Here is a 13800-nt window from a genome sequence, read left to right on the forward strand (position 1 = left end):
AAAATTGCTAAAGAAATGGGTTAATCTCCTCTACCCCACCTCAGCACTTCTCTGCGTTCCTCCTTCCTGCTCAGCTACACCCTCCCCACAAACTTCCTCCAAGTTCATTGAAGTGTCCTCCAAACGTCTGTGACATTTGAAGAAATATTTCTAACAATTAAGAATGTGACCTGCTCCCCATGTCCGAGCCTTTGTATTTCTCCCATACAATATTGCCATTGAATAATTTGCATTTTGAATTATCTAAGTTGGCCATCTGCCATGTGTATCCATGGAGTCAGGCAGAGACCTGGAATTAATCCTGAGTTTATTCTGTCCAGGTCTTTAAGGAAACTCAGAACTTTTAAAGGAGCAGGAAAGAAAAATGATTTTTTTTTCAGCAAAACAGCCAATGGTGACTAATCTGACCTTAAGCTTCAGTGAATTTGAGCAATGACAAATTCCGACATCAGTGCTCCGAATCAAACTATGAGTTACAAGCTGTGCTTGTGAGGGTTGAATTGTCAATAGTCTGTAAAGAGCTTGAGTTTCTTTGCCAGAGATGAGGAAGTTAAACTTAAATCCTCTCTTTTGGGATGTTTATTGTCTGTCCCAGTGCAGAGGTTCTTAATTTGACCTCTTTACACCTCATCTACCCACTGGCTCCCCCTCACAGCCAAAATAAGATAAGAGTGCCAGAAATTAAAAATGTGATCATGTGCACAAGTAAAATGATTTATTTGGTGTTTTGTGACCAGTTGCAGCTGTGAAAATGTTGACATGTCACACTGTGTAGTGGGTGGAAACCTAAGTTTGTCAGAAACTGAAGGAGTAATTGACAAGTAAATTTGATGTGACGACAGATTAAACCTGTTGTATGGTATTTGGGATCTAATACTGTGAAAGCAAACTGTTGGGTATTGCTGTAAGATTATGTCAGGGTTGCCTCAGGAAGATACCCCAATTGGCAGTGCAGTGAGCACCAATCCAGACAATAGCAATCACATGAAGCAACTGCTTCACTGCTTCGGCAATGTTTGGCTTACTTTAAGAGATGGAATAATGTTGAATTAGCATAAAACTTTCAAAGCTTTTCAATGGTAGATTGAATTTTGCTTGTCTTTCAGTATCAAGTTCTTGCACAGCGCAGAAACGGCTTTCAACAAGGGTGAAATACTGAAGAAATGGTTTTCTCTCCTTTTTGCCCTGCTCTGTCTCTTCCAACCCCCACCCCAGCACTGCCTCAGTATGAAGGCCTGTGGGCATCCTGTGGAAGTCAAAAGAACCCCTCTCTCAAGACTGTGATTTTTTGTTGTTGAATTGGGTTGGATTTAATTCTGGACGAGTTTGCCTGTTCTAAATGACTTAATTTGTTCTCTTTGATCAATTGCAGTTCTGGAAATGTTGACAGTGCAAATGGTGAGGAAAATGGAAGTTGTGGTTCTTCAGGATCCAGCGAAATAATTGCTCAGTAAGTTTAATGCATGCATGACAAAGTGAATCATGATTCAGAATATGACAAAGCAGTAGGAAATAGCTGGGGAGCTAGCAGTTTGTGCAATGTTATACAGCCATCAAATGGTAATAGCCCAGAGACAATGATTTGATGTTTGTACCAGCTCTCAAAGAGGGATTTGCCTACGTTCACTCCTGAGTCCTTTTACTGTGTAATACTGCGAAACTTCTCCTTTCGAAAATTGTAGTTCACTTTTGAAGACCGCAATTGAAGCTGCATCCACCACACTATTCGGCAGAGCTTTCCAGTTCCTGAATAGGCTATAGAAAAAAAAAATTCCTTGTCACCATTGGTTCTTTTTGCTGATCATCTTATATCAGTGTCCTTTTCTCCTTAAACCTTCTGTCACAAAGAACCGATTGTTCTTTTCCATTCTAACCAAATCCCTTATGATTTTGAACACTTTTAAAATCACTTCTTAGTTTTCTCCAAGAGCAGCCTGAGCTTCTTCAGCCTCTCCACAGGGCTGTCTAGTTTGTCATCTCTGGCAATATTTTTTGTGAATGTTTTGTGCACCCTCTCAAATCCCTTCCTGAAGTGTGGTTGGTAAATACCAGAGTTGAGGGCATATCAGGAGTTTTTTTTATAATGATTTGTCAGAACATATTTGTTTTTCATACAATGCTCCAATTTTTAAAGTTCAGAATCCTGATGATATCTTCAACCTGCACTACCACTTCTATAATTATTGTGCACACACATACACACACACTATCGATCAAATATCAGGCATGGATCATTTCAGGAAGCACCATATCATAAGATATTTATTTTGGCTCCAGAAGAGAGGAAGGAACAATCCAGAATAATTTTGATTTGGAGGAGGTCCAACTTCATAAGGAACAAGACGGCGTTTGCAGGAAGTAAATTTCAACACAAGTTTAGGCAAAACTGCAATGAAACAGCAGTCTGTCTTACAGCAGGAGGTTGCTTAGTGACAGTCTCAGAGTGTTCCCACAAGCAGGAGAGAGTGGCAAATGGTACAAATGATGAGGATTATTGATGACCCCAATGTGTGCAGAGTTAAATATAGGTACTTCAGAAGGGAAGTGTAGAAGGAAAGGAGACTGGCAAACATTTTCAGGTGCCTTGCAGCATTCAGTAATCTCTTGCTAAATGTGGATTTGCATGCATAAGAGATTTAAAGGACCCACAAAATATTGTGCCATATTAGTGCAGTCAGAATGATTTCACGGGCAATACACAACTGTTCTAATTTTCAAAATGAAAAGAAAAGAGATGTGGAAATCCAGTGTGTGACGTTCATTCTGCTTCCCCGACATTTACATTAGATTTTATTTTCTCGAAGATGAACTTGTAACTACTTTGGGCTCTCCCATTTCCTGCAGGAATCCTTGACAACATCCTGTGATGAACTTGTTTGCTTACAACAAGGCAAAGCAGTCCTTCAGTTCTCCTGTTTTGTGCCCCTATCCCCTTCCAATATCCCTGATCCCAAATGGTGGCACAAATCATGATTAAGCACCCCGCTAGTGGTTTGGGACAATAGTGAATAAAACATACTCACAAAACATAATACAGAGACAGGTGGCAAAGTATTTTTGATTAATTTTTCGCAGTAATGAAGTGATTTTGACCCAGTACAACACAAAGTTTAATAAGTGCAGTGAATGTGTTAGGACAATGACTAGACCTTGAGATTAAGGATAAAATGTAACGTTGACTTCCTTCAATGCTTTTTATGTAGTTTGGAGCTTCCTGAAACAATGTTTGGGATGTCTAAGTTTCTGCATGTAGTGAATGGAAGAGTGCTATTTTAATTGAAAAAAATCTATCAATTTCTGTAAGTCTGTGTTGGGCATAACAATAAAAGTTTGGAAGCTGAATGCAGTATGAGGAGCCTTTTTGCAAAACTGAAATGTTGGTCAAATGAATGTCTGTTTACCACTGAAATATGCAGGAGTACCGCAATTCTGTAATAATGGGTTGCATATTTTTCAAATGACATCAGTGATGGTTTCTCTTGTCACCTCAGTTTTTTTTAATACATTAGTTTTCCGAATGTTGGTGCGTATTTAACAGTTTATGCAATTCACAAATGGTTTTTTGGGGTAACTGATCAAAACTCAGTTCAGAGACAAAGCGATTCTCACCACTGCTGACCTTCAATTGATGTGCCTCTGACATTATAGGGACACCCCGGGGATGAAAAGTTTCACAAATGTGCTATGCTTATAAAATTTGAGAAGATCAGCAAATAACCAGAGGTGATTAGATTTTTCTTCAAAGCAGTAAGCTAATGAGCTGGCTTGCATGAACCCAATGGATTGCAGAAATGATCCAGCTGGTCCTTTCAAAAGTGAATTTGGGTTTCTCTTTTTGCCTGTGGCCAAAATATTCTCTTTCTTTGCCCAAGTAAATAAATGTTCCAGCAGAATAATTCCAGCAGTAAGCTTTTGAGTTTTAAAGAAAAAGATGACCCATACTTGCCCTCGAATTTTAAACATGACAGCTCACTCATGTGTCTCAGATCATCTCTCAGAGGTTCAATAGTGCAGAAAGATTCTTCGCAGGTTATTACTTTCTTATTTGCTTTTGTGTTGTGCCTGTAGTCATCTTAGATGATGGTATTCTTTTAAAGGTCAAGCGAAAAATTTGTAAAATGAAGGAATCTCAGCAAAATGTGGTTTGTTGAAATTTGAGGAGGTTGGCTCTCATTAAGCTCTGAGATAGTTCTGGTTAAGACAATCATCTGTTATATTTACTATCTCCTCCTTTCACAGTGTAACTGTGTATTACTTTGGCTGCTTAGATCACTGACTTGTCTATTGTCTTTTGGTAAATGTTTCCATTTGCAGGGAGATCCTTGCGAGATTTTAAAAAGTCAACAACAAAATGGCTTCCATGCCATTCGAAAGTTCAAATCCATTTTACTAATTGGACAGATGTTGTGTTTAAGATTCGTGTTTGAGTCAACCATTTGAATTCGGCTAAAAGATCATCATAATTCAATGGATGCTAATAGTATCCATTCACCTTACACACATCCTACCTTTCAAGATTTTCCTATATCCGTCGTGAAAGGGAGAAACAGGCTGACTAGATACTACAGTTATTTTAGTTTTCTGTAATTAGATCCAAGGAATTCATCCCTTTTTGCATGAGTGTTCTCATTTACTTAGGTGTTTATTTGAGACAGAGAATTAACTGGAGCTCAAAATTGTTCGGATCACATAATTTCAATATAATTTTAATAATCTGTTTCTGGCCAAGTTTTCGAAGTATTGACGAACAGTCGATGACTTACGAAGGAATGAATTTATGGCTGACAGATGTGCTGAAGAGACAAAGATGCATTAAAAAATTAACCTCAGAGGACATTAGAGTACTGCAGAGAAAGAGAAGTTGAGCAAGTAGTCAAAGATCTGACAAAGACAGTTGTACATGGGTAAATTTGAAGTCCATTTTGGCAGGAAGCATAGCAGTTTTTTTTTGTTGAAGGAGATTGCATAGCTCTGAGATCCAGTGGATTCTGGGTATCCTCGTGCATGAATCACAAATTGCTTATGTACAGATACATTAAGTAATTAGGAAAGCAAATAAATGTTTTCATTTTATCATGAAGGAACTTAAACACAAAATTAGGGATCACTGGTGAGCCCATATCTTGAATGTTTTTGTTTGTGGTGGCCAGCCTTATTTAAGGATGGAAGTAAATATATGAGAGGCAGTTCACAACAGGTTTCCCAGAATAATACCGAGACTAAGTGACTTGCCTCACAAGGAAATTTTGTACAGACAAGGCTTGCATCAGTCGGTGTTTAGGGCAGGAGGCGCAATGTGATTGAAAGAAAAAAACCTGAGCATTTGTACAGGGTAGATATGCAGACGGTGTTTCCCCTTACAGAAGAGACTAGAATGAAGGGCGAGTGTCTAAAATTCAGTGGTTGTCAACTTAAAACAGTGGTTTTTAAAAATATCTCAAAATGTGGGTATTCTTTTAAGTTTTCTTCCTGAAAAGATGGTAAAAGCAGAGCGCTGGAATACTGTAAATGCAAAGATAAATAGATACTTGTTGAGAGCAAGGGAGTGAAAGGTCACTCAGATAGGAAGGAATGTAGATTTGAAGTTACGATCAGATGAGACAGAACCACATTGAATGTTTTACTCTTCTCTGTTGTATGGGATGTGGCAGGTATGCTGTAAAATGCCAAATTGAAGTTTCAATGTAATGTTTTAACAAACTCGGTAATCAAGGCTTCAAATGCCGAAATCCCAAACCTTCAGATGTTTTTCAGTGGTTGAATGCAAATTGTAGATTCAAGCTTGTTTAAAATCACTGAGTTTGTGCTGTCTGACCAATTGCAGATATGGAAGCTTTGACACTTCAGAGGCAGAAGAGATTCCAGTAATCGATTCAGTGAGCACAAAGTAAGCTTTAGTCCAATGTGTGACTTAATTAAGTTTCATCCAAAATACAACAATGTTAAAAAACCTGTTGGCACTTCCGGTAAGATCTGTGGAGGGCCTTCCTCCCACAGCAATGCAGCAAACACTAGACAGCAGCAGTCACATGAACAAAGTTGCTTGATTGTATCAAAAATCTACACAGATTTTGTTTGTTTAAAAAGAAAAGCTGTGTCAACAGAAAAGATCCAAAAGTGTTCAGTGAAAAAAATTGCTCATCCATTCACTATTCAGATCTTCATTTGTCGCCAAACATTTAGATCGCTGAACTCTGAATTAAGGATACAACATGTTGAAGAATTGAGGTTCCTACCTCATCCCCTCCCCTCAGTCTGCCTGTGGTGTCTTTCAAATCTCCTGTGAAGGTTTTGAAGAAAAACCTCCTGCTGTCCATGAACACACTAAATCTGAAGGGTGATCTTTTTTTCATAAAAACAGTTGACAAAAGGATGAAACAGAGGCAGAGCTGCAATCTTTTCTTAGCTGTCATTACAAGTGTCATTGCCGAGCTTATACAAAAGAGATTTGCAGGCCAATGTCCACTGCGGGAGTTGAGGAACTCTAATATTTACCAGACAGACAGACAGACACAAGTGGCTGTCAGCTGGTGACGTGATTCATGCCCAGTGAGTCATTAAACCAGCTACTTTGCCCACCTCTGACAATACAGTATAATGGTACAGAAGAGAGTTCAGCTTTCCTCCTGAATTCCCCTCCACTTTGCCAAGAATGTCATGTCTCAGGCCAAGGCCTGTTGACTTGGGACATTCAGCCCTGTATGTAGAGACGCTGTCTGAAGTTCTTCACTGGAAAGTTGGTTGCCTTTCTATATTTGGGCCTGGAGCTCCTTGTTTGAGATATTCTTAGACTTTGCAACAAATATAAAATGTTTCAGAAATGGATTTGTTGCATCCTTCTCCCTCTCTCTCTCTCTCTCTTTACTTCCACACTCCAGTCTCATGGTCTTATCTTGCAAACTACCGTTGAGGGTTTCGGGGAGACCAATCGTCATATCCTCCCACCCACCCTCCTGCAAAAATTCCATTCCCTATTCCCAATTCCTCCGCCTCCGCCGCATCTGCTCCCACAATGAGGCATTCCACTCCCTCACATCCCAGATGTCCAAGTTCTTCAAGGACCGCAACTTTCCCCCCACCGTGATCGAGAACGCCCTTGAACGCGTCTCCTGTATTTCCCGCAACACATCCCTCACACCCCGCCCCCGCCATAACCGCCCTAAGAGGATCCCCCTCGTTCTCACACACCACCCTACCAACCTCCGGATACAACGCATCATCCTCCGACACTTTTGCCATTTACAATCCGACCCCACCACCCAAGGCATTTTTCCATCCCTACCCCTGTCTGCTTTCCGGAGAGACCACTCTCTCCGTGACTCTCTTGTTCACTCCACACTGCCCTCCAACCCCATCACACCCGGCACCTTCCCCTGCAAACGCAGGAAATGCTACACTTGCCCCAACACCTCCTCCCTCACCCCTATCCCAGGCCCCAGGATGACATTCCACATTAAGCAGAGGTTCACCTGCACATCTGCCAATGTGGTATACTGCATCCACTGTACCCGGTGTGGCTTCCTCTACATTGGGGAAACCAAACGGAGGCTTGGAGACCGCTTTGCAGAACACCTCCTCTCAGTTGGCAACAAACAACTGCACCTCCCAGTCGCAAACCATTTCCACTCCCCCTCCCATTCTCTAGATGACATGTCCATCATGGGCCTCCTGCACTGCCACAATGATGCCACCCGAAGGTTGCAGGAACATCAACTCATATTCCGCCTGGGAACCCTGCAGCCTAATGTTATCAATGTGGACTTCACCAGTTTCAAAATCTCCCCTTCCCCTACTGCATCCCTAAACCAGCCCAGTTCGTCCCCTCCCCCCACTGCACCACACAACCAGCCCAGCTCTTCCCCCCCACCCACTGCATCCCAAAACCAGTCCAACCTGTCTCTGCCTCCCTAACCGGTTCTTCCTCTCACCCATCCCTTCCTCCCACCCCAAGCCGCATCCCCATCTACCTACTAACCTCATCCCACCTCCTTGACCTGTCCGTCTTCCCTGGACTGAGCTATCCCCTCCCTACCTCCCCACCTATACTCTCTCCACCTTTCTTCTTTACTCTCCATCTTCGGTCCGCCTCCCCTTCTCTCCCTATTTATTCCAGTTCCCTCGCCCCATTCCCCCTCTCTGATGAAGGGTCTAGTCCCAAAGTGTCAGCTTTTGTGCTCCTGAGATGCTGCTTGGCCTGCTGTGTTCATCCAGCCTCACATTTTATTATCTTGGAATTCTCCAGCATCTGCAGTTCCCATTATCTCTGTCATATTCTGTAGTTGCGTCTTGACCTGCTGCTACAAAATTAGCTGTCAGTGGCACAAAATGCCGACTCAATGTCTTTCAGGTGTGTGGAGATAATTTTTTTGTGGATGTGGATGTTTGCTCAAATTTACTTGATAACACTTTTAGGACCATTTGCAGATCGCCTGAAAGTGCAGACTACAAGGTAGATGGGAAACCTTGCACTCTAAAATCTGTCATGAAAGAGTAAGTTTGAATACAATAAGTGGTTAAGGTTTGCTTTATTCAGAGTACAAGGAATACAAAGGAAACTGCCGATGAGCTAAGAATTACTGGGTACAAGTGTTTGTTTAAAATGACATTTTTCACAACTAATTTCAGCAACGGGAACAATGCTAACATTCTGAGCTGTGAGGAGCTTGAAAATCCAAATCCTCCAAAGACATTTGCTGAGATCAGAAAGTAAGTATTGATCCAATGTGTGAGGAAATGATGCTTTAATCAGAATACAACTATGTGAAGGGCAACTGCTGGAGGTCTGGCATTTTCAGGAGCATTACGTAGAGGCTGTCTCCCGAAACTGAGCAGCATCTGTGGAGAGAAAGCAGAGTGGACGCTTTGAGTTGAGGTTCCCCTGTTCCGAACTTCACATCTCTGAAGAAGTGTCACCTGGCTTCACTTGAACTCAGTTTTCTGTCTGTAGATGCTGCAAAACCTGTAGAGTTTCTCCTGAAACGTTTGCTTTTCTTTCAGATTGTCTGCGTCCGTAGTTTTTTTTTACATTAAAGAAACAGTTGGCTGTTCTAATATTTGCTCTGTTCTTAGTGTTGTAAAAAGAAATTTTAGATGGAAGCTTGTGGTTCATGCTGCAGGCCTTCTGCTGGATCTGAAACCTGGAGGCCTTGGCCGATTCCAGCGGTGACCAATACAGAGATTGCTGCCGGCATTACTCACCAGTTGACGGTTTGGCTCAGTTTTGACAGCTGCTGGTCCAGAGAAAGGGATGGCAGATCAGCATCTTTCTCAGCCCAACTGTTAATGCTGATTGTCACTGAGGTTGTGTAGGTGGGCGCCGTCAGGGAAATGAGGGAGGCAGACCTTAGAAGTCAAGGAGAGTCCAGGTGTCAAAGAGAACTGACCCATGTCAACATAGCTTTGCAATGTGTCGGTGGTAAACTCCCTCCATGCCATTATCCTAATCCTCCCGCCTCCAATTTAATTGCCAGTGAATAATTGGGCATGCATTACACACGGTCTTTATTGGAATGTTTCTTTTCCAAACATTGGACTATGCAATGCAGGTAAACGTATTGAACAACTTGACTCTCTAACTCTCTGCTTTCCAGTGTTATTACATGCCCCACCTCCCCCATTGCCCAAAAATAAACAGACCGTGGTGTTCTGAAAACTTGTGTGAAAGGTGAAATTCCTTCTTCCTTGCAGCTTCCCCCCAGCTACTCTTCCAGACTCAGTCACAATCACTTGTATAACCACCAGTTAAAGCTTGGAGGGGGAAAAACAAATCTCGATCTATTGTAGTTACATACATCAGAAATGTTGCCTGTTTAACAAATCCAGTTGATAAGTACTTGAAAACTTGGGAGGGCCTGTCATTTGAAGAGTGGTTGAGGGTTTTGGTTCTGTACAGGATGGAGTTTAGAAGGATGGGATGGAATTTCATTTAAACTTACAGCATACTGAGAGGCCTGGAAGGATTGCACGTGGAACGGAGAAGATGTTTCCACGAGTAGGAGAGATTAGGACATGCGGGCACAGTCGTGGAGTGAAGAGACCAACCATTAGAACTCAGGTCAGAAAGAATTTCTTCAGTCAAGGAGTGGCTAATCTGAGGAAAATATTGCAGAAAGCCATCGAGGCCAAGTCATTAGGTCTATTCAAGAAAGAGAGAGAGAAGGGTTCTTGATTAATAAGAGGATCAAAGTTTCGATAAGAAGGCTGGAAATTGGGCTTGAGAAAGAGCTCAGCCAGAATCGAATGGCAAAACAGACTCAGTGGGCCAAATGAGCTATTTCTGCCCCCCTATCTTATGGTCTTATGGATTCCACATGAAATTTTTCAATGTTCATTTTGTAAGGAAGCCATTTCTGGGTGCAAGTGCTTGTTTACAATGTCTTTAATTTTTGCCTTATATAGTCAGGAAGGCAAATGCAATGTTGGCATTTATTTTGAAAGGACTTGAATGTAACAGCAGGGCTGTACCTCTGAGGCTTTATCATGCTCTGGTCAGGCCATATTTGGAGTACTGCGTACAGACTGGAGCCCCATATCTCAGGAAGTATGCACTGTCCCTGGAACGGGTTCAGAGGAAGTTCATGAGAATGGTCCAGGGAATGGAAAGCTTAAAAGATGAGGAACGTTTGAGGACTCTGAGACTACACTCATTGGAGATTAGATGGATGAGGGGTGATCTAATTGAAACTTTTAGAATACTGAATGGCCTGGACAGAGTGGATGTTGGGAAGATGCTTTCATTGGTAGTAGAGACTAGGACCCGAGGGCCCACTTTTAGAATAAAGAGGAGATCTTTTCAATTGGAGATTTGGAGAAACTTCTTCAGCCAGAGAGTGTTGAATCTGTGAAATTCACTGCCACAGAAGGCTGTGGGGGCCAGGTCATTGAGTACATTTAAAACTGAGACAGATTATCAAGGAGATTAAGGGTTATGGGGAGAAAGCAGGAGAATGGTGTTGAGGAACTTATCACCCATGACTGAATGGCAGAACTGACTCAATGGGCCGAATGGCCTAATTTCTGCTCCTCTGTCTTATGGTCTTATGGTCTTAACTAATTGCAGGTCCAAAACCTTTGATGGCCCAAACTCTGAGAAAGATGAAGAACCAAGTTCACCGAAAGCGACTGCAGACATTTCAAAGTAAGTTTCATCCTTCTGTGCTTCATTCGTAATACATAACATGAAAATAAATTGCTGTGAATATAGTAGCTCTTGAGAGATTATGTCACCATTCGAGACGATAAAAGTCACATTAAAGAAACAGCTTTAATCCCTCCGAGGCCATTGCCAGTAATTAAATCAATGACACATTTCAGCCTTTGATCCATAGAAAACATTTTAAAATGTTCAGTGAAAATTTGATTGGCCCTCAACATCCAGACCTTGTGGTCTAACTTGCAACAATGCTAAACTGTGAAACCTCCCACCTCCCGTCAAATGCACCAGCCTATGTAACTGGAGTGTCCTACATATTTTCTCTGAAAATTTGGAAAGCAAACCATCTAGTGTAGTCATTCATGTGGACTTTGACCTAATGGGGACTTGAAATACTGAGCATTTTGGGAATCAAAATTTATTTTCAATGTTTACAAGTCATTTGTAGATGCAAATCCTTTTCTTAATTTGTGCTTCATGTGCACTTACAGCTGCAGATATTTTGGCTGTATAGATTGTCGGGTGGGTGGGTATCAAAGTTTGCCAGGCATCTGTGTAACCATGAGGAAGCAAGGTTGATCGGAAATAATTTTGATATGTTTTCATGATGCTTCATTTGGAATGCAGCAGTGTGAAAAAGGAATGATGGAGAATCATTGATTTCTTCAAAATTTTTAGTGCAATGTGATGAATGCCACTCCAGACAATAGCACTCACATTAAAGTGTCTGCTGGGCTGCCTCCCTAGAAAATTTATAACAGAGACTGTTGTCTGAAATGATAGCATCACCATTGAAGCATCTAAAACACATAAATGGGAAATTGTTTTCAGATCAATATTGAGGTTATATTTCTGGACAATGTGGCTCTGGTAAAATTGCTAAAGAAATGGGTTAATCTCCTCTACCCCAACCTCAGCACTTCTCTGTGTTCCTCCTTCCTGCTCAGGTACACCCTCCCCACAAACTTCCTCCAAGTTCATTGAAGTGTCCTCCAAACGTCTGTGACATTTGAAGAAATATTTCTACAATTAAGAATGTGACCTGCTCCCCGTGTCCGAGCTTTGGTATTTCTCCCATACAATATTGCCATTGAATAATTTGCATTTTTAATTATCAAAGTTGGCCATCTGCAATTTGTATCCATCGAGTCAGGCGCTTTCCGAAGTCAGAGACCTGGAATTAATCCTGAGTTTATTCTGTCCAGGTCTTTAAGGAAACTCAGAACTGTTAAAGGAGCAGGAAAGAAAAATGATTTTTTTTTCAGCAAAACAGCCACTGGTGACTAATCTGACCTTAAGCTTCAGTGAATTTGAGCAATGACAAATTCCTACATCAGTGCTCCGAATCAAACTATGAGTTACAAGCTGTGCTTGTGAGGGTTGAATTGTCAATATTCTGTAAAGGGCTTGAGTTTCTTTGTCAGAGATGAGGAAGTTAAACTTAAATCCTCTCTTTTGGGATGTTTATTGTCTGTCCCAGTGCAGAGGTTCTTTATTTGACATCTTTACACCCCATCTACCCACTGGCTCCCCCTCACAGCCAAAAATCCCAATGTTGATAAGAGTGCCAGTAATTAAAAATGTGATCACATGCACAAGTAAAATGATTTATTTGGTGTTTTGTGACCTGTTGCAGCTGTGAAAATGTTGACATGTCACACTGTGTAGTGGGTGGAAACCTAAGTTTGTGAGAAACTGAAGGAGTAATTGACAAGTAAATTTGATGTGATGACAGATTAAACCTGTTGTTCAGTATTTGGGATCTAATACTGTGAAAGCAAACTGTTGGGATTTGCTGTAGGATTATGTCAGGGTTGCCTCAGTAAGATACCCCAATTGGCAGTGCAGTGAGCACCAAGCCAGAGAATAGCAATCACATGAAGCAACTGCTTCACTGCTTCGACAATGTTTGGCTTATTTTGGGAGGTGAGATAATGTTGAATTAGCAGAAAGCTTTCAAAGCTTTTCGATGGTAGGCTGAATTTTGCTTGTCTTTCAGTATCAAGTTCTTCCACAGCGCAGGAACGGCTTTCAACAAGGGTGAATTTCTGAAGAAATGGTTTTCTCTCCTTATTGCCCTGCTCTGTCTCTTCCAACCCCCACCCCAGCACTGCCTCAGTATGAAGGCCTGTGGGCATCCTGTGGAAGTCAAAAGAACCCCTCTCTCAAGACTGTGATTTTTTGTTGTTGGATTTAATTCTGGACGAGTTTGCCTGTTCTGAATGACTTAATTTGTCCTCTTTGATCAATTGCAGTTCTGGAAATGTTGACAGTGCAAATGGTGAGGAAAATGGAAGTTGTGGTTCTTCAGGATCCAGCGAAATAATTGCTCAGTAAGTTTAATTGCATGCATGACAAAGTGAATCATTATTCAAAATATGACAAAGCAGTAGGAAATAGCTGGGGAGCTAGCAGTTTGTGCAATGTTACACAGCCATCAAATGGTAATAGCCCAGAGACAATGATTTGATGTTTGTACCAGCTCTCAAAGAGGGACTTGCCGACGTTCAGTCCGAAGTCCTTTAACTGTGTAACACTGCGAAAGCTCTCCTTTAGAAAATTGTCGTTCACTTTTCAAGACCTCAATTGAAGCTGCATCCACCATACTATTAGGCAGAGCTTCCAGTTTCTAATGATGCTATTTTAAA

At 41.5% G+C, this 13800-nt stretch overlaps 1 protein-coding gene across 2 annotated transcripts in view; it reads left to right on the top strand.

Moving 5' to 3' along the window:
• The window catches only part of LOC132208605 (ral guanine nucleotide dissociation stimulator-like 1), a 39041-nt gene that overhangs the window by 1656 nt on the left and 23585 nt on the right, over nucleotides 1–13800 (top strand). Inside the window, exons 2-6 of one of the 2 annotated variants that reach the window (XM_059644073.1) lie at nucleotides 1373–1450; nucleotides 5825–5887; nucleotides 8626–8706; nucleotides 11060–11137; nucleotides 13408–13485. In XM_059644073.1, the coding sequence (XP_059500056.1) occupies nucleotides 1373–1450; nucleotides 5825–5887; nucleotides 8626–8706; nucleotides 11060–11137; nucleotides 13408–13485 (378 nt within the window). The remainder of the gene's footprint in view (nucleotides 1–1372; nucleotides 1451–5824; nucleotides 5888–8625; nucleotides 8707–11059; nucleotides 11138–13407; nucleotides 13486–13800) is intronic. The other variant, XM_059644074.1, reaches the window with a different exon arrangement.

The sequence above is a fragment of the Stegostoma tigrinum genome, unplaced genomic scaffold (genome assembly GCF_030684315.1).
Source record: "Stegostoma tigrinum isolate sSteTig4 unplaced genomic scaffold, sSteTig4.hap1 scaffold_49, whole genome shotgun sequence".
Taxonomy (NCBI): Eukaryota; Metazoa; Chordata; class Chondrichthyes; order Orectolobiformes; family Stegostomatidae; genus Stegostoma; species Stegostoma tigrinum.